Source organism: Lichenostomus cassidix, chromosome 4 (genome assembly GCF_008360975.1).
Source record: "Lichenostomus cassidix isolate B80296 chromosome 4, HeHo_3.0, whole genome shotgun sequence".
Classification (NCBI taxonomy): domain Eukaryota; kingdom Metazoa; phylum Chordata; class Aves; order Passeriformes; family Meliphagidae; genus Lichenostomus; species Lichenostomus cassidix.
In genome coordinates this window covers 23,197,941-23,222,755 of record NC_139484.1, presented here as the reverse complement: position 1 = coordinate 23,222,755, position 24,815 = coordinate 23,197,941, and the positions used below count along the sequence as shown (strand labels likewise).

The following is a 24,815-nucleotide window of genomic DNA, read 5'->3' as shown; positions in this document are numbered from 1 at the left end:
ATCAGGGCAAAAGCTAATTTGTGACCTTACTGCACTAATTTCAGGAGGAGATAAGAGAGGAGAAATGCCATAGTCCAGTAACTGAGTTCTCCCTAGCAGGAAATTATTTATTAAACTTCCATTCTTCTCCCCCTTCACCCCAGGTGAATGTGTTCATTTATATAGAACTCATAGACCCTAAGTTATGAGCTCGCAGAGTCCCTGAAGAGAGTTCCACAGTCAGGAGGAAGAGATGGAATGGAAGATAGCTGTAGGTAAATGAATTCACAGCACATGTTTAGAGGAAATGAACAGTACATCAGCTGCAGATGGAAGATACACCTAGGTCAACAGAAGAATCTTTAAAAAAAAAAGCCTAGGACCACAACTAAAAAAAGGAATGGGTAAGGCTTGGGAAAGAAATACAACTTCTGGAAGAGATCCAGAATTTCAGAAACTACACTGCTTCCCAAAAATAGGATACATAGCAAGTTTAACCATTACCGTGTCTTGATTCCCATTATATTTAGATTTCCATGTTTCTCATAATACAGTCTGATTGATACAGACAAAAAGCCTGTAAAATGTTAATCTTAAGAGATGTAAAATTCAAAGTATTAATACTTCTACTCAGAAGCCTTTCCTCCCCCATTTTTGTCATACTTCAGCATTAAGCAATGAAGAGAAAGGCAACATGAACTCCACAATTTAAAGCTGAACCCAATTTTTTTTGAGAGCACAATTTTGCAATAATTCAGTTTTATTACTGCTTAATTATCAAAAGTTAAATTTCTGATCACAAAATTATTTTATACACAGAGTGAAAGGCTGATTAAGAATACACATCAAGAATTGCTCAGTAATCATGCAGAGATCAATACCAAATCTATACTTCATTCAAATAAGTTTCAAACTCTGGATTACATGCTAAAAGCAACTTTGAGGCTCTAAGATCTCAGGCTAAAGAAGTGGCTCTTAAAACAGGTAGAGCATTCACAAACCTGGTAATGAAACCAACAGGATGCTATTTTATTCTCCGCAGAAAGAATAATATTAATATTCTGTGTGATCAGGCGCTGGGTAAGCAAATTTAGAGTCAAACAGTGCATAATAAAGCCTGTTAACTCAGAAGTCCTCAGCCGTGATATTCTTTTGAACACAGATAACAAACCGTCTAAACCTATACACCAAGGTTCTGATGGTTGTTTCAAAGCAGCTTATAAAGCAGTACCTCACAACACCAAGCAGTATTAATTAATAATAATCTCAACCTAAAGCACCAACTACCATGAGTTGTCAAGAAGAGTGGAAACGGAACATAGGTAGCAGGCATGTTAAGACAGCAGAAGGTTTTCCTGTTATGATTTATTTTCATCTGTAAATACATCACCACGAAAAGAAGAGGCTTGGTTGGGTTTTTTTTCTCTTTTAAACTTGAAGCATTATTCTTATTGCTTCACACTTATTTATATCTGTGCAAAAAGTTGGGGGGGGTTAATGCATGAACTTAGGATGTCCTTCTGTGAAATATCATAAATTTAAAAACTGTAAAGCCGATTCCTTTCCATTGTGACCCCTTTCCATTATAAGAAAGGGGTCTTATAAAAGAAAGACTAAAGCCTGAAGAGATGCTTCATTTATAGCATATGATGACAAAACTCCCACATCATTCACTTAAGCAATCCTTGCTCAATGCATTGATTGTAATGTCTTTTTAAATTGCGAACATTTTACCCCATGTATGTTAACTCTAAGCATCATGGAGTTCTCAATCTCACTCTAGACAGCTGTAAGTAAAATGTTATAGCCCCAAAGTTTTACATACTTTAGGGCACCTTTTAAGATGTCCTTATATTTCCTTACAGGGACAGAATCATTTTTCATATTTTGACAAAGGAATGCAAAAAAATTATGGTTTAATATGATTGTTTTGAACATTTATTAACACTGACAGCTAAAGAAGCTGTTTTCATTAAGAAATCATAGATGGAAGCAAGTTTCAAAGGCAGGTAAGATTGTTTAGAATGGTTATATAAATATTTTGCAAGAAAAATACAGACTAATAGAATCTATTCTACTATCTAAAATCATAGTATATTTCCTATGGAAAACTTATTTATATGTAAAACAGGATGGAAAGTCAAGATGTTGCAGAATTGTTAATAGAAAATAAGGAGAAACATATCTCTGAGACACTTCATAGGTACTCCAGTTTACTTCCCCTAAATACAGTATTTTGATTGCTGATGCAAATTTTTGCTTTGTTTTTCTTGTGCTTTTCGTAGAGGAGAAAAAGGACATGGAGACTAAATAACTAACTGAAAATAAAAGCTCTATCCAACATAATAAAAACAAAAAGAAAGAAGAAAACAAAATTAGTTTTCAAGTGAGCATGTTTGTTACTAGGAAAAGGTTGTTTACAGGAAGCTCTAAATGTCTGGAAAAAAGAAAATGGGACTAAATTAACTGCAACAATGGATACTGAACATAGACATCAAATTTACAATGAAAGAGTGTTTGAACTTACAGAAATTATTTCCAGAGAAAATAATTGATCTAAGGTCATTTCATGAAATCTCAAGGAGAAACATGGATTTCTCCTTATTGGAAATGAAAGTGAACTTCATAGGTTTGCTTCCCTGCTACACTTTAAGTATTACTTCAAATTAAGAATGCAATTGCATTATTAACTCAGTGAATACAATTAAACACACTATTTTGAGTACACAGCTATCCTTAAACATGCCAATTATTACATATCATACAGTCAAAACACCATACTATAGGACAACTTGATTGAGTGGTGTTGAGAAAAAAAACATGGCCTGGAAAAGTTGTATTTTTTAAAAGTCATATTCAATTGCATTAATTTCCTGACAGGACTGCAATATAAAAATGGATATTTGAGTAGAATTTCATATTCATTGAGTCTAACATGGCAAGCCCCTCCTGTAAAGAATTAGGTTGAATATACATGTATGACTAATGTTAGTGAACTACTTAAACCTCTTCTGTATATCCCTAAGTACCACAAAACCCCCTAGCCATTTCCAGTTTCTAATGGAAACAATTCCATCTACACTCCTGAAGTATTTTGATTTTAGAATATTCATTTTATAAGTATTTGATAAATAGCAAAGAATATGCTTGGAAAGTCCTTCTCCTAACCATTTGAAAGGGGAAAGTGTCCTATGTTTCCTCATGTTTTAGATAGTTTCGGTAAAGTACTGCTGTATCATTATACAATCAGTTTTACATAGCTGCTGCAGACTACAGGGCTTACCATAGCAGGGGAAAAATAAAAGAATCCATTCTCTGTACAATGAGAAGTGCTATGACACACACAGCTAGAGAAAAGCAAAATAAGAACTGAATGAAATCTTTAATCATCTTGAAGTAACTGCACTTGCTTAGCTTCATGTAAGAATAAAACCTTTATATATAATCATTGTAAATTGAATGCAGTATCTAATAAATATGGAAGCTATCTCTCAGAAATACAGCAAAAGTTCCAGATCCGCAGAGTAAAAAGTGAAACTTCCTTTTAGTAATGACAATGAATCATTACTCCGTTTTACCTGTCATTTAATTGACTCTTCACTCAAACAAAATAGCCAAGAATTTCCGCAATGAACAAAACCTCCCCTTGCCTAACCCTAACCCATTCCCCCACAAAGGATAAATTTACAGGCACAGCAAGGAGAAAACAAGCCTATTAAGGTTTCACAAGCATTCAAACAGACCAAGCAGAGGAGGGTTATTTGAAGCTAATTCCACTACACCACTGCTGCCTGGTAACACTGCTGCAGCAAAGAGCCTAAACTCCAATAGTCCCATTTTCCACTGCTACAACACAACAATTATCAAGATCTATACTGCTCTGAGGAAAAAAATTGTGTGTCTTCAACATGAACCACTGAAATCGGTTCATTTGATGAGAATAGTACTGAAACACACAACTATGCAGTCAGAACTTTCCTAGAGAAGACCCCATCCCACACAGACATTCAGATTTCTCTGTGCACCAGTCAACAAACACATGGAACAGAAGCTGAGCTGGACCTACATGGATCCAAAACAGGCCCATTTGAACTCCATATGATATTTCTAATGTGCTAGCAAGAGTCACTCTGCCTTGTATCCCACCCTATAAAGTGTCACACCACACAGCTCCAAAATCTGCAGTTGTGATCTAAGAGACTTGTAGGGAAATGGAGAGTTCTGAGCACCAGCACAAAGTACCTCAGCTGGCACTGCTTAAACCCAGCATTTACTTAAAAGATGCACAACTGATACATTCTCTTTGCCAGAAAATTAGGCTTTCTCCTCAAAAATATCAATACCCACCATAAAACATATCAACATAAACAAAAATTATTATAAATTACAGATACAGCACCCAGGAAGCACTAATCATGCTGTCCAGTGCAATTTTTAGTCAGTTACACAATGACCAAAGCCAGAGAAATACCATCACCTTCAGTAACAGAAATCACATACACAAAGGCATTACGTTCCAGAGTCTAAAAATCTATCAGCTTCAATTTCCTGCACTTCTCCTAACAAAAATCCTCACCATGTCACTGTAATAACATAGTTTGAACAAAAGCATAGTTTAAAACAAAGCTTTAGAACTCAGATTACTAGGTGATAAAAAAAATTTTACCCCCTTGAAACTTTACTGGTCCAATGACGCTGCTGCCACTGCATCATTACCTGTAACTCATGGTTATTTTCTGAACTTTGGGAATGTAATATACTGAATTCACACATCAGGATGCAAAGTCGCACTCAGCCTTAACCACAGAAACTCTCCACCATAAGTCAGAATTAAAATCAGTTTGTCTCCCAGCACATATCCTCGCCTATGTCAAAACATGAAAATGAAATGACAAAGGACTTTCATCTCACTGTCACACAAGTCAGCAGCAAAGCTCCTGCTGACTTCAATAAGAGCAAAAGCCAGAACTAGATCTCCAAAAATCATTATTATTTTCTCCAGAGCACCATATGCATTTTCTATCAGCCCCCCACAGAAGGATGATGGTCTCTCAGCTTCCCCATAACAGTGCCTCACATAGAAAAGCATCTCAGACTACCAGTGCTAATCTAATGTCTATGACCACCTTAGGAATATAGTTTGACTTCAGCATACAATCAAAAGAAAAGGAAAGAATCAAGCCCTATGGAAGAAGAAAGAGGCATGCCTGCAGTAGGGTCTAAGTGAAAACCTTGGAACCAACAGAAAAAAGTCTGCCATATTTTATGGAGAACTTGTATGACTATCTATTCCTCTCTACAAAATAAACACTTAAAATTTAAAGAATAATATTTACTCTTATATATACAAGAACTTCCTTAGATATTTAGCAGGAAATTACTATCAGAAGTGACATACAAAGAGGAATTTCAATCAGACAGAAAACTATATCCTGAAAGTGATGCAGAAATACATTTTGATTCTCTTTGGTTCAAAAAAAAGGAATAAATGACAAAACTACATCAGACAGCTAAAGCACTTGTTTTATGTTTAAACAACCATAGAAATTGCATGAAGGCTTTTTAGAACTGCGGGACAAATGAATGTCCCTGGCTTCTGAACTGAACATAAAAAGAAGATTAAGAAGTAGTTATGCAGTTAAGAGTATTTTAACAATTAACAAAGGTAACACGACAAAATCTGCACTTCTCAAGTACCTTTCCTCTTGAAGTCATTTGGAAGCAGCCAGAGCAAGCATAAGTATTTCATTCATAAACACAGTGTGAAGAAAAAGCTAAAGATAATCTTCAGACTCTCAGGCTCTTGAGTCTTGACCATTCCTATGCTATAGGAAATCCAACATGAATCTACTACTTACCTCCTCCTCTTAAAGTGAGCTGCCAGCACACCTGGCAGCTGTTTGATGGAACAATCTCTGAGTAGAAAGCAACAACAGATGGTTCCTATTGTATAGGCTGGAATTAAGTTAAATATGCCCTGCCAGCTACACAGGAAAGACCAGCTTCACCTGAGTAGTTACAGGTGTTACTAACTAGCCTCGAGATGAAGGCATTCTTCTAGGAAGACACACCTGGGACCAGAATCTGGGCTTTCCAATTCAATACTTATTTGCAAAGAAATCAACAGAGAACAGAAGAATTATCAGCTGAAAAGGGCAGCTTTATTCACATTGCCTGTCATTCCCTTGCCAGTGCAAAATTCACATGTACAAAATTCACAAATGAAACTGTAAAACAATGCAACAGATGTCCAGTTCTATGTGCAACATTTTATATCTTTGAATCTCCATTTCAAAGCCAGTAACAGGCAGGAGTTCAGCCAAAAAAACCAAACCAAAACACCACCAAAAAAAAACAAACCAACCAAACAAAAACCCCTCAAACCCAAACCAAAACAACAAAAACCCCACCCAAACAAACAAAAAACAAAACAAAAAACCAACCAACCAAACAAAAACAACAAAAAAACCCACTAGCTAGTGAAAAGCAGAATTGATTCCATAGAATAAGAAACCATGGCTACCTGGCCACAGCAGAAACAATACCAACCATTAACATATCTCGTTTTGAAGGGGAAAACATTAATACTTCAGTTACTGTTCAGCTAATTAACCCATGCTACTGACAATGATCCTCAGAGTGTGATTATGCTGCAATATGGCACACACCCAGTTTCTACTTTTCTGTATCAAAAAAAGACTATCACAGCACCTTGCTGAAACATCCTTCTGCACTGATGTATTCTTTGTCCTGAGCCCTTACACATTTTACGTGTCCTAACTTACACAACTGCAATATAGGTGCCCCAGTTTTCCTTCTTTGCTGAATAAAATTGAAAAGACAAAGCAGTTGCCCTTTCTTGAGCAGCTACTTCACTCAACATCACAAGTAGAAAGGTAACCTAATTCCACACAGTTTTAATAGAAGTGAATTGCTAAACAAGCTTTCCCTCCAAATATGAGACATGGAAATCAAATGAAAAGGAATCCACAAATAATTTGCAAGTACTGTATCGCCCTCTGCAGTTAAAGTGTAAGTTCTGCAAAACGAACCTAGACACGTTCCTTGCAAAGATCAATTAAAAAACCCTCTACAAGCAGAAACCCAGCATAGCTAACATTTTTTATGATAATGTCTTACTTGTTGGAATCACACGAACACAAGGCAGAAACTTTTTAGTTCTACGTATAAATGCTCCACCTGTTAAGGATGTGGCAAGGGTGTTCTGCTGCTCTTTCAGAATGGGTCAGATTCCTCAATGATACTTCTACCATTTACTCCCTTGGAACTTGACAGAAGTTTGCCATATTTTATGGAGTCTGATGTTTTTTTTTTCCTAGTTGCTTCTAATAAACATCCAAAATAAACCACACCTTTTAAAAGTTACATTAGCTGATCCACCAATGACAGAGTAGTATATTTTACAGTTCAGGTATTGCACTACTTTATTTAACACAACTTGTAACTTTAATAAGGCATTTTGCTGAGATTTTTATAGCACTGTAATGGTTTTACCCTGGCTGGGTGCCAGGTGACCACCAAAGTCGATTTTCTATCACTCCCTCTTTTAAACTGGAGAAGGGACAAAAACCACAACAGGTTAAGATCAGAGCAGGAAGATCATTCACCTATTGCTGTCACAGGCAAAAAAGACTCAACTTGGAGAAACAGACTGAATCCTTTACCAGTGAAATCAGAGTAGGATAATGGCAAATAAAACCAAATCTTTAAACAATTTAGTGTTTGAATACTGTTGCAAACCAAAGTTACTCACATTATGGCTGTCTCTTTAATTCTTCACTTTCTCGACCTGTGATAGGACTCGAGCAAACAGCATGAAGCTGAGTTGAGGAAGGTTTAGGTCAAATATCAAGAAAAGGTTTCTTTGGATCAGAGGGTGGATTCAGAGGGTCGTTGGACATTGGAATAGGCTCCCCAGGGAAGTGGTCACAGCACTGAATCTGCTGAGTTCATGAAGCATTTGGACAATGCTCTCAGGGACATGGCGTGATTCCTGAGGAGTCTTGTGCAGGAATTGGACTTAGTGATCTTCATGGGTTGCTTCCAACTCAGCAGGTTTTATAATTCTCTGATTAACAGTGATAGCACTGTGTGACAAAACTGCTTTCAATGCAAGCACCTTCATTCCAGCTTAACTTACATCAGCTTGGAGTTTTTCCCCATTGGATCTGTGAATAGAATATTTTCAAGAAAATATCAGATTTTAAAGTATTTTTCTTCTCTTAAAAGAAAAAAGCTTTGTACTTTATGAACTACATATTGCCACTAAAATGTGTATGAGAGCAAAGAAGGCAAATTAACGTCTTTTTAAAGATTAAACTTTAGAAGACCCACTCTTCTGCTCTCAGCAGATGTCTGAAAGATTCTTTTACCACAAAAGTTCACGGAAAAGCATTAACAGCATTTATGATTTTCACACATGGACTGGTTTGGATCGGACTGAACATCACCTACGTGTCACCTGCTGCCACGAGAGGGACGCCACTCCCTAGCCCAGGTGGCTCAGGGCGCCGTCCAGCCCGGCCTCGAACACTTCCCTCTCACCGTGACCCAGTGAGAGTAAGAAAGAAAGCAAGAAAGTGGGGTTTACAAGCCCCTCTGGGAAGAGGAGAGGTCGCTCGGGCGGTCACTGCTCTTGTCCTGCCCTGCGGTTGCGCTCCCAGCGTCCCGGCCGCGTTCCCACGGCGACGCTCCGCCCGCCGCCGCTGAGGGCCGCGCTGTCCCCGGGCCGGGCCGGGCCGGGCCGGGCCGGGCCGCACCCCGGGCTCCAGCGAGTCCCCAGCGAGCCCCCAGCGAGCCCCCAGCGGGCCCCCGCCAGGCTGGCCCGCGGCAAGGGCAGCAGCGAGGCCGCCTGTGCTCCGGCCACAGCCCCGACTGTGGGGGATCAGCGGGACCCCGGGCAGCCGCATGCTGACATCCTCAGCCGTCGGAACCGGGACCGCCTGCCTGGGGATAGCGGGAGATAAGGCGAGGGTCTGAGCGGCCACAGGGACTGAGCAAAAGCGTGTCTCAGCCGCACCAGGAGCTCCGCCAAGCAGAGGGTCAAAGGGGAAGTGTCGGCCCGAGCTGTGCACCGGGACAAGCGCCGTGCCGGTTCCAGAGCGCGGCTGAACGCCTCGCTGGCCAGCGGCAGGTGCCACAGCTAAACACCAGCCGGGACAAGGCTCCCATCAAGGCTCCCATCAAGGCTCCCAGCCGGCACAGGGGGCAGGCACAGCATGGATCCGTCACCAGGGCTAGACCCTTCACAGGAACCAGAAAGTCCCTACCCACAGGATGCCTATGAAGGCGGGCATGGCCCTTATCAGCCACACGAACCGGGTTATGGTCTTGATCACCCAGGATACAGCCCGTATGAGGATGAGATACCCGATCCCGAAGCCCGCATGCTGGCAATCCAGAGTGCAAAAGACTATCTAGTGAAGACTAGCACGACATCTGGCCTGAACTTGTAAGTCTGAAAAGGGATCACAATCAAAAAGGGTAGGGAGTATGAGTGGAGAGAAAGGTAGTTAGTGAAAGGGCAAAGTTATGTTAAGAAAAGGAGGTATATGTAGAATAGGATGATGTTACACATTATGCAATATTTCATCACTAGTAATACTTGCATGTGTCCAACATCTTTCAGAACCAAAATTCACAGTGGAATTTTATAGAGAGTTCAAAAAGAAACTAATTTGATAAAGAGTAAGTTTAAATTTAGCTTTGGCTCGTAGATAGATGGGGTATATACCAGAAATGGAAGATGGCACTGCTCCTAAGTATAATCAGACTTGTTTTAAGTCTAATTTCCCTTAACACTCCATTATCCCTTTTCTTCTCACTATTCCAATGATTTCTCCAAAGCTCCAGATGATTAGCCTTTACTTTTGTTACTAAAAGCATAAAACTCTAAGACTTTTGTATAATAAGCCAGAAATATTTATATTTGTATGCCAGATATGATCATCTTGTTAGTACACTAACAAAGATCCTGGATGAACAGCCTGCAAATGCAGTTGACATAATTGAAAGTATCAGCAAGAATGTGAAGTTTCAGGAAAAAATGGACACCCTTCGAGACGAACATCTGATTCTTCCAACACTTGACGCTGCAGAAAAGTGTAAAGCTTTGTTTGTCAGGGAAGACGCAAAAGAAGAAGAAGAAGAAGAAGAAGGAGGAGGAGGAGGAGGAGGAGGAGGAGGAGGAAGAGGAGGAGGAGGAGGGGGAGGAGGAGGAGGAGGAGAAGAAGAGATGGTGAGTTATAGTTGGAGTGAAACATACCATATATACCAGGGAAGGGGTGGGTGGATGGTAAGAATGGGAAAGGAGGAAGGGAGAAAGTTGTGGTGTCTTCTGTAGTGCTACCTCTCATGACCATATAAATAATTGCAGTCACAGTACCATGTGCCTTCTTCACAGCTGAGCTGGTCCCTTGTCTAGTTCTGCAGAAAAAAAAACCACCTGGCTACTTAGTGGAGATTTTTTAATATAGTAAATCTGATATCCTGAGCCTTTGAAATCATGGATGTTCTAAAGGTGACAAACAGAAAGTAAGGCTTATAACATCTCCCAGGTTCCAGTTTGGCCCGGAATATTGCATCCAAGTTTCTTTTCTTTACATAAAAGGGACATTCCTTTCCCTAAAGTGTCCATAATTCTTGATACCAGTTAGACAATATTGTGCACAGCTAGTACTGTAAAATAGAGAATGCAGAATTTTGTGATCCTTTGAGTTCCAGCTGTGGTTCCAGTCTGTCCTTCTCCAACTGAAACAAAATATGGTTTTAATGAAGAACTAATACAATTGAAAAGCCACTTCTTAAAACAGGATTTTTCATTATTCAGTTGATTATATGCAGAAGCATTTGTACCCAAGGAAAAATTGGAATTCTTATAATGAGAATTATAAGAATATAAATGAGAATTATAAGAATATAAATGAGAATTATAATAACCAAGGGAAATCAATCAACAAGATGTTGATTTTCATATGAAGATACCAGTAAATATTCAAATGAATAACCAATGCAAAGTACACATGAGGTAACACAGTGTCACTGTTTGCAGGCATCAAGGCCTCTTAGCTGACATGCCCTAGCACCCTAGCACTGAATCCTTTGAAAGTCTTGTGTAAGAATCCTGACTTTCCTTATGTTGCAGTAATTAGGAGTTTGAATTTTGAATTCCTGTGTTCTAAAAGCTGCAATTCATCTGTGTTCACTTCTTTACCACTAAAAGATACTTTCAATTTTTCTAAATAGTAGTACAAAAAGTAGTGAATGAACGTCTGCAAAGTACTTTGAGATAACGAGTGGCACTACAGGAAAGTGAAGTATACTGTTCAGTAGATAACATGTTTAATTTTTAAAATATATAATTATACTATTCTTTAGCTCTAACTTTGAATCTTCTTTCCTAGGCGCAGCCCTTTCTACAAAATGTGATGGAAACAGCCTTTTATTTTGAACAGGCTGGAATTGGCCTGAACAGCGATGAATCCTATTACATCTTCCTTTCCCTTCAAAACCTAATTAATGTCCAGCCAATCCAGACCTGTCGCTTCTGGGGCAAAATTTTGGGCCTGGAAATGAACTATATTATAGCTGAAGTAGAGTTACGTGAAGGGCTACAGGAGGAGGAAGCAGGAGAGGAAGGAAAAGAAGCTATTGAAGAAGGAGAGAAAGAGATGCATGAGGGTGAAGAAGAAGAGGAGGAGAAAGAAAAAGAACCTGAACCACCAAAGTCCACCTATAAACCCCCACCTGAGATCCCAAAAGAAGAAAATGGGACTGGGGCTAATAAATATGCCTACTTTGTCTGTAATGAGCCAGGTGAACCCTGGGTGAAGTTGCCTCCAGTGACACCAGCCCAGATCGTGTGCGCCAGGAAAATCAAGAAGTTCTTCACTGGTCGGCTGGATGCTCCTGTTGAGAGCTTTCCTCCTTTTCCTGGAAACGAGGCCAATTACCTGCGTGCACAGATAGCTCGGATCTCAGCTGGAACCCATGTCTCTCCCACTGGATTTTACCACTTTGGAAACGAGGACGACGAAGAAGAAGAAGAAGGAGATACATATGAAGAAAACCCTGATTTTGAGCCTTCTCCTGTGGCTGAAATGGTGGATTCCCTCACCATGTGGGCACACCATATAAAGGGCATTCTACAGCAGGTATGTGCCAGTAGAGCTCACATGGACCTTGTATACCATTGACCCTCCTCACCTGCACATGAAAAGTATTCATGAGAAACAGTATTGGACTTAAAGATTTTTATACAGAAAATATATTTTATATCACATATAATACCTAAATATCTTACCCATAAAACATACATTTTGTATGGTATATAATATGTAGATATCTTGCACATATTTACATATACCATATATTTTTATGTATATACATATATTTAGAAATGTTCTAGGTTTAGTACTTTTTCCAGTGATGTGTTCTTGAGATTGAAGCCTGTCTTTAAATAACAGTATGGAGTTAGGACCTGATCGATAACAATCATTTTGTGCAATCTTCTGTATTAGGTTTTCTGCTTTGAGATCCTTCCTTGACAAAAATGTTTAAAATTTTCTTTTCTTGGGTAGGATGCTAAGACACAGACAGCTTACGGGTGTATGCTAAATGGAAATTACTTGGTGTTTTCTTCTGGTTTATTTTTTGTTTCATACTTTCTGCTGTGAATTATGCAAATGAAAAAGCTTAAAAGCATGTGCTATCAGACTAGTGCTAGAAAGAGGTAGTACTCATTTGATTTTCATTGCTGGATGGTTTGATGGCTAGTCTACCAATTCAGGAAGGCTAGTGTAAAATAACAGCAAATGGAAAACAGCAAATGTAAATAACAGCAAATAAACCTTAGGAAATAAGGTTTAAACTTACTACCAGCAAAACAATAGTTGTAAAAAAATTTTTTTATGCATTAGAATCTTAAGAATGTTCTGTTATGTTTCTCTGACTAGTAGCTAAATAGCAAGGCATATTTTAGAAAGAAGGGGTAAAGTCCACAGTTTGTAGTAACTGGTTATCTAGCAAGGATAAAAGCCAAACTAGCCAGGAACTGAAGAATACAAAATGACAAAGAGCTGATGATAGAGGTATAAGGTTATTCTCCATTACTAAGCAGGGATGAGGAAAGAATGAGGGGAACATTCCACCAAGAGGATACAATATTCTGTTAAAAATATACCAGTTATGGAATACATATTTTTCTTGTCCTCATCCCTTAACTGTGTGTCTGAGCCAATTGTTTGAACTAATTTTAACCTGCATTCTTTCAATGACTGTTACATGTATTTATTACTTTTCCACATCAATTATAGGGTCGCTGTGTTTGGATTAATCCTCAAAAATTAGAGGAAAATGAAGAGGAAGATGAAGATGATGAAGAGGATGAAGACAAAGAGGATGAGGCAGAAGGGCAACAGGAAGAAACAGGACCACCCCTTCTTACTCTAATCTCTGAAGATGAAGGTATTCTTCATGGAATATGAAGTTTTTGATAGAGAGCCACTAGGAATGTTGTCATTTAGCAGTAAATATTTGAAGTTATAGAACTCTGACACTTCTTGGAGCTTCTTGGAGTTTGCCTCTGTAGGATAAACACATTCTTTTACAAAATCAATCAAAAGCAAAATGATTAACAGTATTGACATTAAAACTGAAACAATTAGGCTTACTAGGTAACCATCTTGTTGAGATTAAAAGGAAAAAATAACTTAGACTTGTCAGGTTATTGCAATTTCAAAACAGCTCACTACATGAAATACATTCAGCTATTTTTATCTCATCTTTTTAGTAAAAAAGAAAAGTGTGTGTGCATGTATAAATAAATAGAATAATTAATATGTACACACATGCACTGATATACATTATTTCTGTAAGAAGTTAGATCTTTTAGCATATCACTGTGGCAAATCATGGAAATAAGGAAGCTTGGATATTTGATTTCATCAATATTAGATTATTTTCCTACTCTCCATTCTTTAATCAAGGTGAAATATAACTATATAATTTATCCATAAGTGATAAGAAGTCCTTGACAAAAGAACCAGGGTTGAATGTGACTGAATTTAGGTGCATGATCTTTTCTGTATGTGGGGTTCTATCAGCATTCTTGTGCTACCTACCCATACATCCAAACTACTTGTTTGAAAATAGTGCCTACACTTACTGTTTCTGACTTCTGGCTCTTCTGTCATGCAACTTAATATAAACCTTGCTTGAATTCTGTGGAAGTCTTGTAGCTCAGTCTAAAAAATATTTTGTAGAGGCTCGTTAAGTCCATTTATTCATAGATAGTGTGTGTTTGGCTGTCTCCAGGAATGAAAAACATCCCTGCTTGGACAGCTCAGGCTTCTACAGACCTGATCCCCCAGTATTCTGTTGCAATCCTGCAGTCTAACCGATGGCCTGGAGCTTATGCCTTTGCATCTGGCAGGTGAGTCTAGCTGACATGGTTACAACAGTGACTGTATGTGCTACTCACAGGTGCCTCTCTAATGCACATAGAGTTGCTTTATTATTAATTTGTTGACTGATTTCTAGCTATTCCAGAGACTGATTCAGAAAGCCACTTGAATATGCACAGCAACAGTAAATATGTATTTAACACTGAAAACAAATAATCATTGGTAAGACTGGCATAAAGTTAATGGATGTAAATGCCCAGTTAGTATTTGAGCACAGTCCTTGATTTAAAACCCATATTCTCGTGTCTGTGGGACTTTTTATAAAACCAGCCACATTCTGTGGTTTTAATGTTTGTTTGTTTCCACTGCACATGGTTATTACCTCCATGTGTATTTCCACTACACAGTCATTACCTCCATGTGCTTTTAAAAGAGCACTGGAGTTGGTTTCAGAATATTACCCATTGTTACCCATGTGAAGTTGGAATCTATTGCAGTGCAGTGCAGTGACACTTCATTTTAAAAAGAAGATGTGTTAATGACCATGAGGGCAGTTAAAAAGAGGTGCCATCTTTAAAATTCTTCTGCCGTAGGGTATCAGCAGCACAGTGACTTTTTGTGCAGCAGAGTAAGGATGCCTGACAGTGTCTCTGCTAATATTTTGTCAGGGGATGAATGTGTGATCTTTCATTTCCCTTTCTCAGGAACTTTGATAACATCTACTTTGGCTGGGGTCACAAATATAGTCCAGAAAGCCACACTCCCGCGCTGCCCCAGCCAACGCAAGAAGAATACCCTACTGGGCCAGAAATCACTGAGACAGTAGACCCCACTGTGGAAGAGGAAATGGCTTTCAAGACTGCACAGGAAGAAGCTCTGGCTGGTGCTGACGAAGCGGAAGGTGACGAAGGGGAGAATGGGTAAAATATGGAAGAAAACAGATTGTTTTAGAAGTTTGAACATGAACAGCATTTTCAAAATGTAGTCATATATTTGCTGACCTGAAAAGAAATGCACTTGGAGCATTCCTTTTTTTTGATTTCTGTAGGCTTTTCTTTGCATCTATCTTACTCTCCTTCCCCACCCTCAAACCCACCTGCACTGGCATGAAGCCTTTTTCTGTTTGTTTGACTATGCAAAAATAGTTTGCTTCCTAAAATGATACTGCTTTGACCTAAGAACTACCATCCACCAAATGTTCACACTTGTTTTTCTCACCCTCACTTCAATACATATATACATTTTACTTAAATAAATAAAATTTTTAAAGTCACATGACAGTGTCAGTTTTATGTGTGAAAGCATACTATTCAGATCCAGTAGGCAGCTTATTGAGGTACTGGCTGAGTGCATGGTAATGATACTGCTCATCACTGGCACTGGTGGACTGCAGCTCCCATCCTGTGCTTAGTTTTGGGCCCCTCTCCACATAATTCCATGATGTAGGAACAGCTTAGTGAGGTACTGAAATAATGTTACTCTTTGCCATGGTTTTGTGGTTGCTCCAGTTGCCTGCCAGTGTCAACTGACATCCACATTTCACCACAATCTTTTACACATGCCATGTACAAAGACAATAAATACTCACATGGAAGTTCCTCCTGAAGGAAAAAAAAAAATTCTTATCTATGAGGTCTAAGCATGTGTGGCGTATTCCTGTGTCTGTCACACCCAGCCTTTCCAAATCCTGGGCTGCAGCAACCCTCGGGCTCAACAAGAACTGACAGTGATTCTGGCAGCCAACGCTGCCCTCCAGTGTGGGTTGTTTTAACTTCACTCTCAACGGCTTCCTTTTTTTGGTGTTAATAAATGCCTTTAGAGTGCACTAATGAGCATCTCACCCCATGACTTAATCTAACTTCCAGAAAATAATTTTAAAATCTGGTTTTCACAAACCATTACGTACCTTTTTCTACTAATTATTTAAAAATATAAAGAAATACTTAAATATAGGAATATTGCTTTTAAAACTTACATTTTGTTTTATGTTGTGTGTAGTAATTTTTAAAAGCTGTACAGACCCACTGGATCAGCTTCAACAGGAATCTCTTCAGTGAACCTTGTGCGAGACAAAGGACTTCATGCTTTCATATACTGAGCATTCAAACTATGATCTACCACAAATCACACAAAATACAAAAACATGGTGAGGTTAGCAACAGACAGAAACCTTTTGCCAGAACCTTGGCAGATCTTTAATACACCGTCAAGAGTAATCAGAATGTTGTCAAATGATTATCCCAAGAGATTTCTGATAGTCCATACACTATAAAAAAGAACAAGATTCTTTCAAATCAAAACACCATCCAGCACCCTCAAAGCAATTAGGAGCTGTTCATCTCTAACCTTATGCAATTCATCCCATAAACAACATGAATATACACAAACATCTCAATCTCGTTCAGAAATAAGGGTCATTTCAGGCATAGCTAATACTGAATTATCCTTCTTCTATCATTCATCTAGAATTTACTGTGGAATTTCAATCCATATTGCATTAAAAGACAGCATTAATACAACATCGAGTTGGTATGCTCAAGTGCTACCAATCAACAAGTTGCAGAAAGGTCAATTAAGCCACATATTCTCTGTCTTCACTCCCAGGTAAAAGGGGTAGGACAAGAGGAAAATAGCCTCAAGCTGTGCTGGAAAGAACAGGGTATTTTTCCATGAAAGACTTGCATGTTTCTTCTGGACCCACACCCCTGTAACCTCGCTGCACTTTGCCATGGAGAACATCCCAAGGAGTCCAGGAACTGCACTGGATTTACAAAAAACGCAGACAGTGGGCACGTTCTGTATCCCATACACTTCCCGATCGATGCCAAGACACACGAGCAGCAGGGACACGCCGTGTGCCAGGCGGGATTTGATGTCACCCAGGTGTGCCAGGTGGGATTTGGTGTCACCCCGGTGCCCTCGGCCCCAGGGCTGGCAGAGTTCCAGGCACAGGGCTGCTCCTCCCGCCCCCTTTCCCAGCAGCCCTCCCGGCTCCATGGTGTCCAAAGCCATTACCCCGTCGCTGGTAGCTCTCTACCTTTCGCGACGCACAACTCCCTCACCCTCCGTGGCACCAGCGGCATCCTGGCTGCCTGCCTGACCCCTCTGCACCCCCAGCCTCTTCCCGGGCAGCTTTGAACCCCTTTCTGAAGAAAGGGAGACATTTTTCATATCAGAGCATCAAATAACCTGAATTATTAAAATTAAATTAAAAAACTGGTTAGGATGGAGCAAACCTAATTTATTTACATACTGTTTTTCATCATTTAAACACTTGACTTTATGTGGTTGGTTTATGGCATTTTTCACTTTCATTTTCTGGACCAGAAATGAAATAGTTCATTTAAAAATAAGACCAAGACATACCCACCACTGGCCATGACTGAGCCCATCAGTCATGGCAGTAATGTCTCTGTGATAAAATATTCAAAAGGAAAATGAAAAAGGTATGGCCCAAATTGCAGAAGAGAAGAGACCACAGTGCCAAGAGACAGTCTCAGGGAGATTGCCCGTGGGGATGGATAAGAGGAGGGCAAGAAGCAGGAGTGGGGCATCAGCAGCAACTCCTCACAGCAGCATGGCAAGCCAAGAGAGCTTCCTTACAAGTGCCAAGTGGCCAGAGATCCTCACAGCACTTATCTTCCCACCAAACACAGCTGCCAGAAGCCTCCTGTGCACAGCAAGGAGCCCTTTTATTTAAGTACTGCAAGGCCAGGAGGAAATGCCTCTTAATTGTCTTCGTAACTCCAGCATTAAGCATGGGAAAATGAGACACGGGAGGTTATGTCCTTTAAAACAACACTGTACGTTTAAGAAGGATGAAGAAGAAAATTTTAGAATAAAACTTTTATCTCATTAACAAATAATTTATGAAGTTCGGGTTGCAGAGGCCTCAGTCCAGGGGTTCTCCTGCCTGGACTGGGACACACCCTCTCTGTGTTCCCATCAGTGCTCAAGGCCCACAAGATGTACAAGTCCCAGCATTGAATTTCTTGCCACCTTTTTCCATGGAAAGCCCCTGAGCCTTTACACAAAGCAGCTGTGCCTCTGGCTCTGGTCCCTGAGGGCTCCCTCAAAGGCTCCTTCTGAAGAGGGTGGGGCCCTGGGGGCTTGGTGGCACAGGGCTGTGCTGGGCCCCAGCCTTGGGGACAGTCTGTGTGCTGCTGTTGGGAAGGGCTGGGCTCCCCCTGGGCAGCAGGGTCTGTGGGCAGGCTCCAGCAGGGTTCTGTGCCCTCTGACCCCTGTGGCACCTGGACACCATCACTGGCTGTGGCCTGGGATGCTCTGTTGACACCTGGGCCTTGCCAAAGGCAGAACCTGGCCTTGGGCAGCTTCCGCAGGCTGCAGCAGCATGGAGCACACTGCATCTGCCATTCTGGGAGGCACTCCTTGGCCACAAAGCCTGTTCACAGCAGCACTGCCCTTCTGGGAGGTCCGTAAGGCCTGCTTGTGCCAGGTAATTCTCCACTTGGCTGCAAGGGGGAAACACGCCAGACACTGATGGCTCTGCTGCCTTCCAGCACTGTGCATCAACAGGAACAGCTTCAAATCCAGCTTCTTCCTCTTGCCTCTGCAAGCTGACAGTACACTGGTAAAGAAGTCACTAACCAGGGAAATTGCCTTGAAGGCTGTGTTTATGTATTTATTTATTATTATTATTATTCTCCAAGCTGGAGTGGGACAAATTACTTTCAAGTGGAGATTGTTAGGTTGAAGGAGGGCTTGCTGCTGCTTTGGCTTTAAACCTAAGTGTCTTTGAGGAGCAGGAGAGCCAGGCAATGTCTGGGCAAGGAAGGTGATATGAGCAGCACAAAGCCCCCTTGGTTCTGCCCCTTGTGCTGCTGAAAGGTGCCAGCACTGAGAAGGAGAGGGTTGAGGGGAGACCCAGCAGATCTGTGGCAAGGGAAACTGGGCTTTTCCTGGGCAGTGCCCTGCAGCAGATGCTCCAGCTGGGGCCTGGCATTGCCCCGTTTGGAGTGGGAGCAGCTGCGAGGGACTGCTTTTGAACTGTCACAGCCAGTGACTCCAGAGGAAGGTGGTAAAGCCAGTGTGGAAAAACTCACATCCAAAAGTGGAGCCAAAGCTGTTGATTTATTATTTTTCCAGTTTTAAAAATCAAGGCCATTATAATTACCATGACCTTGTCTATATATATATTTGTATATTATGTGTATATAAGTGCAGTGGCCACTAGAATATTTTAATACTTCAAGGCCAGGTTGGACAGGGCTTTGAGCAACCTGGTCTAGTGAAAGGTGTCCCTGCCCATGGCAGGAGGGTTGGAACCCTCCTGAAAATCGTTAAGGCCCCTTCCAACCTAGAACATTGTCTGGTTTTATGGTTCTGTGGTTCTACAAATACAGTGTCTTCTGTCACTGTATGTTGAGTTGTCCCTTAAAATAACTGAATGTATGCAAAGACACCAACCTTTTCCCATGAGAATATCATATAAAGATTAATGACAGCAATATTGAAGGGTGAAGCTCTTGAGATGGGTACATTAGGTTTAAGTTTCCAAACAGCTTCCAAGCTTCCTTGTTCCATTAGAGTAGCTTTTTGTCTGTGGCTGGATGGAGAAAGGCAAAAATAAGAGGAATATCAAATATGTCCTGCTAAGGGATGCAGAAGTGAGTCTGGCCAAATACAGCACTGTCAAAACCTTGTAAGAGTTTCCATCAGGGTCACTTGGGTACCTACTTTCCCCTCCACAGTGAGGAAAGCTTGTGCTCAGAAACACAGCTTGGTTGCAAAAGCATTTGTGCTTTGCAGCCATGGGCAGCAATGTTGTCTCCAGGGCTGTGGAGACTGGGAGAGCTACAGGGTTATATGAAAAAATTGGGCATTTCAGTAGACAGCAGATGCTTCTGCCCTGAATTAGGAATGCCATGTAGTGCAGTAGAATTTATTTATTTATTTTAAATAACAGCCCTCAGTATGAGATGAGGCAGCTGGGCCTCTGCTCTAGGGATGATTAAACTTTTGGAAGCTGATTATTGGTGTGGTATTTGGGAATGTGTCACTGCTGGGGCAGACAAGGCTCTCCCTTTGCAAACTGGGGTACTTGGGAAGTTGGATTGATGAAGAAGAATCTAGGAATTGTACGTATACAGTATACTGTGCAGTAGAGTAGAAATAGATACCTGCATCGACTATGCCTGCATGACCACACACCCAAAACAAAAAAAAAAAAACACCCAAACCACACCCCAACACCAACCACACCAACACAAACCAAAAAAACAAAACAAAAACACCACCACAAACCACACAACCCACCCAACACACAATTTTCCTTCCCCAATGTCCACAAATATCAGAGCTGAGGTTTCCCTTCTTTTGCAGCAGTCTTTCACAGAGGAGGGATAGTTTAAAGGATCTGATTTTCCATGAGGTGACAAAACTTTGTCAGTGTTTTGATGTGGGACTGGTGGAATTGAGTACATGCATATGTGGCCAAGGAGGAACAGGGGGGTTTGACCAGTGTTTTCTGAATGTCTGAGATCTACTTTCTGATTACGTAGATGGAATTGCTTTAAATGAAGCTACATGACAAAGTTCAATGTTTGAAAGTGGCAACACCCTCAAATTTACTCAGGAGTAGCAATTCCTGTGGGGGATGTGTGCTGTACCTTGTGTGTCTCATTGCTCTGTGGCACAGCACACGCTGAACAGACCCGATTTGTCCACTGTCACCATCCTGTGGATTTCAACACTGCTTTCCTGTTGGACATGTGCCATTGTGTGAAAGCCCCAATTTCTGCATGGAGTATAACCAGTGGTTCAAGTGTTAACTCTCCTTTCTCTGAAAGCTGGTACAACAACAGAGACTTGCTCCGCATTCTGGACCCAGATAGGCAGAGGAGGCAGGGGGCTCCAGAGGAGAAAGATCCCTTCTTGGAGAAGACTCCCCTCTTTGCAAAACCCTACAAGGTGATGGGAGTGGGGTACAGGCTGGAAAGAGAAAAGAGGCCTGGGGTAGAAGAGGAGAGCTGTGTCTTCTGCATGGGCTGTAGCAGACTTGAGCCTGATCCCTCCAAACACAGCATCTTCTCATCTGCTCCACTGAGCTTGCCTAACTTCCCTTGTGGGGGTTCATAGGGATTCAATGAAGAAGAAGATCCTGAGGAATGTCTCTTCCTAAGCTGGTTCTCTTGCTTTGCGTGTTTTTGAGATTTCCAACTCTGTTCCTCTGTTGCAGACTGATGAAGAAGATGAGCTGTCAAGGCACATTAAGAATGTGCCAGGAAATGGTAAGGACTTCAAGGTGCCCCTGAGCAAGAAGTCCCCTCTGAATCCCATATGGATTGCAAGAAAGTCCAAGTCACGGACCCACAGTCATAGGCTGATCTCCAGTACAACAAACCCATATGAGGACAACTGGAGAAAACCATCACCAGAATCACCAGATCTCACACCTAACCCTGAGATAAACTATGACAGCAATGAGGGTCCCTCCAATTAGAAGGCAGAAGCCATAGCTACACAATCCAAAATCCTTCCTGAGCCTGGCAAGGTGAGTGCAGTTGTTAGGGGTTCTGTTGTTGGCAGTTCCTGCCTGGCTCATGGCTCAGCCCTCTGAGAGCTCAAAGGCACTTGGTTCCCAGGTGCATTTCGGGCTTTTGCCAGGCTCATTGTTCAGCACTACAATACTGCTGTGGCCTATGGAATGTGGGACCCCACAGTCCTGACCCAAAGCAGCTGGGCCAGGAGAGCCCCCGAGATGGCTTTCAAAATGTGTTTTACCTTTGGAATAAGAAGGAAGAGCTGAAGGGTGCAGTCAGGTTTTCCTGGAAAAGAGTGTTGATCAGCTGCAAAGTGTGTGGTGTGTGTGGCGAGGGAGGGGAAGGAGGGTGTGCAAAGAAACAGCGTTTCTGAGAGACAGCTTGAGTCCCTGCTGGCTTCTCCAATTAGGTGCGGGTGGACTCAGCTCTTTGGGGTAGCCCAAAGCCAACTTCTCTCCACAGTGTGTCTCTGGGCACCCCTGCAGAACATCCGTTTGTACAAAATTGGCTGCTAAATCCATCTGGTGGAGTGAGAAATAGTAGCTGGGGATTTGCAAATCCTGCAGAGGGGAAGAACAGAATAGAGGAAGTCAGCCAGAATGTCAATAAACTGTGCTGTATCTTTCCAGATGTGTCAGAAGCCAGTGTCATGTCCCGACTGCTGGGGACTTCAGAACAACAAGGAGTTGGTTTTTATTTGGGTGATTGATAAATATTTCTCCTCCTCTAGAAGTGGCTGAGAAGAATTACTTTAAAAAAATCGAGTTAGAAATAAAAGTTCCAAAGGAAGCTTTTTTCACAACTCTTTTAAATGCAGAGGCAGGCTCTGTCTTTAAAGGCAAAGCTTAGCTGCTTCAAAGCAAAATTCCATAAAGGGAGCAGACTGCAGGAACATACTTATATAATAATAATAACAATAATAATAATAATTAGTAGTAGCAGTAGTAGTAGTAGTAGTAGTTTAAGAAAGGAAACAGTATTCCCTGACTGCCAGTTGCCAAAGAGAAGACAGACATTTTTCTCAGAGGAAGTGGCTGTGTGGATTTCAGCTGCTTTTCTACCTGGCCTCCATTATCAACTCCCCTTCAGATCGGCCTTTTAATCCTTACTAGCATTTTATTATTAATGGACTTGCATGATATTTACAGAGCTGTTGGTAAGCAAATGCTGGCTGAGTACACATCTGTTAGTAAAAAATCCAAACAAACTCCTTCTGCCTCCCTTGTTCTTGTTTCAGAAAAAGAAGCCCATTAATGTAGCATCTACTAAAGAAATTTTGAAGGTTGGCGCTCTTCAATAATAGATCTCTGTATTTGCATATGTTTTGCATACATTAAGGAAATAGCTGGGGAAAAATACATTGCTCAGCTCCTGTTCACTCAGCAGATGTTGCCCTCACTAAAAATGTATTTTGGTGTGGGCTGAAGAGAAGTAAAGTTAAAAGTTAGAGTTGTAAGATTAGTCTTCCTATCAGTCCGTGGGTGTATCACAGTCTAGTGCAGTTCAAGAGTCAGACTGATGATGCCTATATAACTTGGGTCAAAGTTACAAGATGCTTATATAGCTTGAGTATAGGATACCTATATAACCTGGGTCACAGCTTTCTAGAGTGTGATTAATAGCTAATATATGGTTAACTAGTTGCTTAGTGTTTGAATAGATAAAACTTACCCGGTAGATGGTCTCAAACAGACAAGTGTAGCTATACTGGGAAGCAGCAGAATGTGCTAACAAGAAGTTGGTAGATATCGTAAAACCAGTTAGCCACAAATGTGGAATTTAGACCAGTTAGAGCTGGAGAGACCAAGGAACACTATTACTGGGCATGCTTCAAAGACAAAGTTGAAAAGTTCAGATGCGAGGAAGACCTGAGCCTTCATCAAGGAAGACCCCCAGAGTACTGAAGACCACCTAAAATTGAAACAACACAGGTGCAGTACAGTAGAACTGTTATAGAACCATGAGATAACATTATGCAAATTACTTCCATACTTGTATGCCATGATGCTATAATGATGATGGCAATATTGAGCAATACTGACTGTATAAATAAAACACAGCACTTGACAAGAGCTGGGAGAGACAGGTGGAAGAATCCTCCTCACCTCCAGCACTGCAATAAAAAAATACCTGCTCTACAGACACCAGTCTATGGGGTTTTATTTCTTGCCTTCCTTTTGGGTATCACTGACAACTCATCTGTCGTGGTTTAGCCCTTGCTCTGCCTAGTCTCTGATCCTAAATGCCCTTCAGATTGAGTTTTTAATCCTTACTGGCTTTTCATTATGAATGGACTTGCATGACATTTGTAGAGCTGTTGGTAACAAACGTTTGCTGAGTGCGTGCTTGTTTCATATCAATTAGTAAAATACAAACAAATTTGCACTGCTTCCCTCTTTCCTGTTTCAGACAATCATGCACATTGATATGTCCATTGAAGGAAAATTGAAGTGCTCTTAAAATAACAGATCTCCTTGGGGAAGCATGCACAAATCCGTGAGGGGGTAGATCCCTCTGACTCTTGGAAGGGTGAAACTTCCTCTATGTCCATCAGCAAAAATCCCGACAGCTGCTTCTCTCACTCTCTTTTCTCTGAGAAAAGATTTTTTTGCCTGTTGATGTGTGTCTCATGCAGCTTGCTTCCAACTCCTAGAAAAGATGGAAACACTCTACAATTAAAATATTGTTGGAATTGGAGGTAAGGACAGTACTGAGGTCCTGTAGCCAGGACACAAGAGGGCACCCTTATCTTAGGTAAGTTTATGGCAGCAAAATCATCTCAAATCTCCTGGTGCCTCAATGGCCTTAGAGGTGCTGGACTGTCTGCATCACTTGCTCACCCTTGACTGCAGTGAGAAAGAGGCTGCTCACACAAGTCCTGGTTTCAGAATCTGCTGCCAGTCTTGTTTTT

General features: G+C 41.0%; 1 protein-coding gene and 2 long non-coding RNA genes across 5 annotated transcripts in view; 2 read left to right on the top strand and 1 right to left on the bottom strand.

Moving 5' to 3' along the window:
- The window catches only part of LOC146438053 (uncharacterized), a 119,619-nt gene extending 113,795 nt beyond the window's left edge, over nucleotides 1-5,824 (bottom strand). For all 3 annotated transcript variants that reach the window (XR_014851647.1, XR_014851648.1, XR_014851649.1), the window contains exon 1: nucleotides 5,677-5,824. This is a non-coding gene — a long non-coding RNA (uncharacterized LOC146438053). The remainder of the gene's footprint in view (nucleotides 1-5,676) is intronic.
- Nucleotides 5,825-8,723: 2,899 nt separating this feature from the next.
- LOC146438052 (radial spoke head protein 4 homolog A-like) lies at nucleotides 8,724-15,677 on the top strand. Its single transcript, XM_085058307.1, has 6 exons — nucleotides 8,724-9,451; nucleotides 9,940-10,237; nucleotides 11,403-12,152; nucleotides 13,314-13,464; nucleotides 14,314-14,431; nucleotides 15,107-15,677. Exons 1-6 carry the CDS (start codon nucleotides 9,219-9,221, stop codon nucleotides 15,324-15,326), a joined length of 1,770 nt encoding a protein of 589 aa, XP_084914433.1. The 5' UTR covers nucleotides 8,724-9,218; the 3' UTR covers nucleotides 15,327-15,677.
- Nucleotides 15,678-17,945: 2,268 nt separating this feature from the next.
- LOC146438051 (uncharacterized) lies at nucleotides 17,946-24,041 on the top strand. Its single transcript, XR_014851653.1, has 3 exons — nucleotides 17,946-18,858; nucleotides 21,212-21,915; nucleotides 22,534-24,041. It is a non-coding gene; the product is annotated as an uncharacterized LOC146438051 (long non-coding RNA).
- Nucleotides 24,042-24,815: the final 774 nt, after the last annotated feature.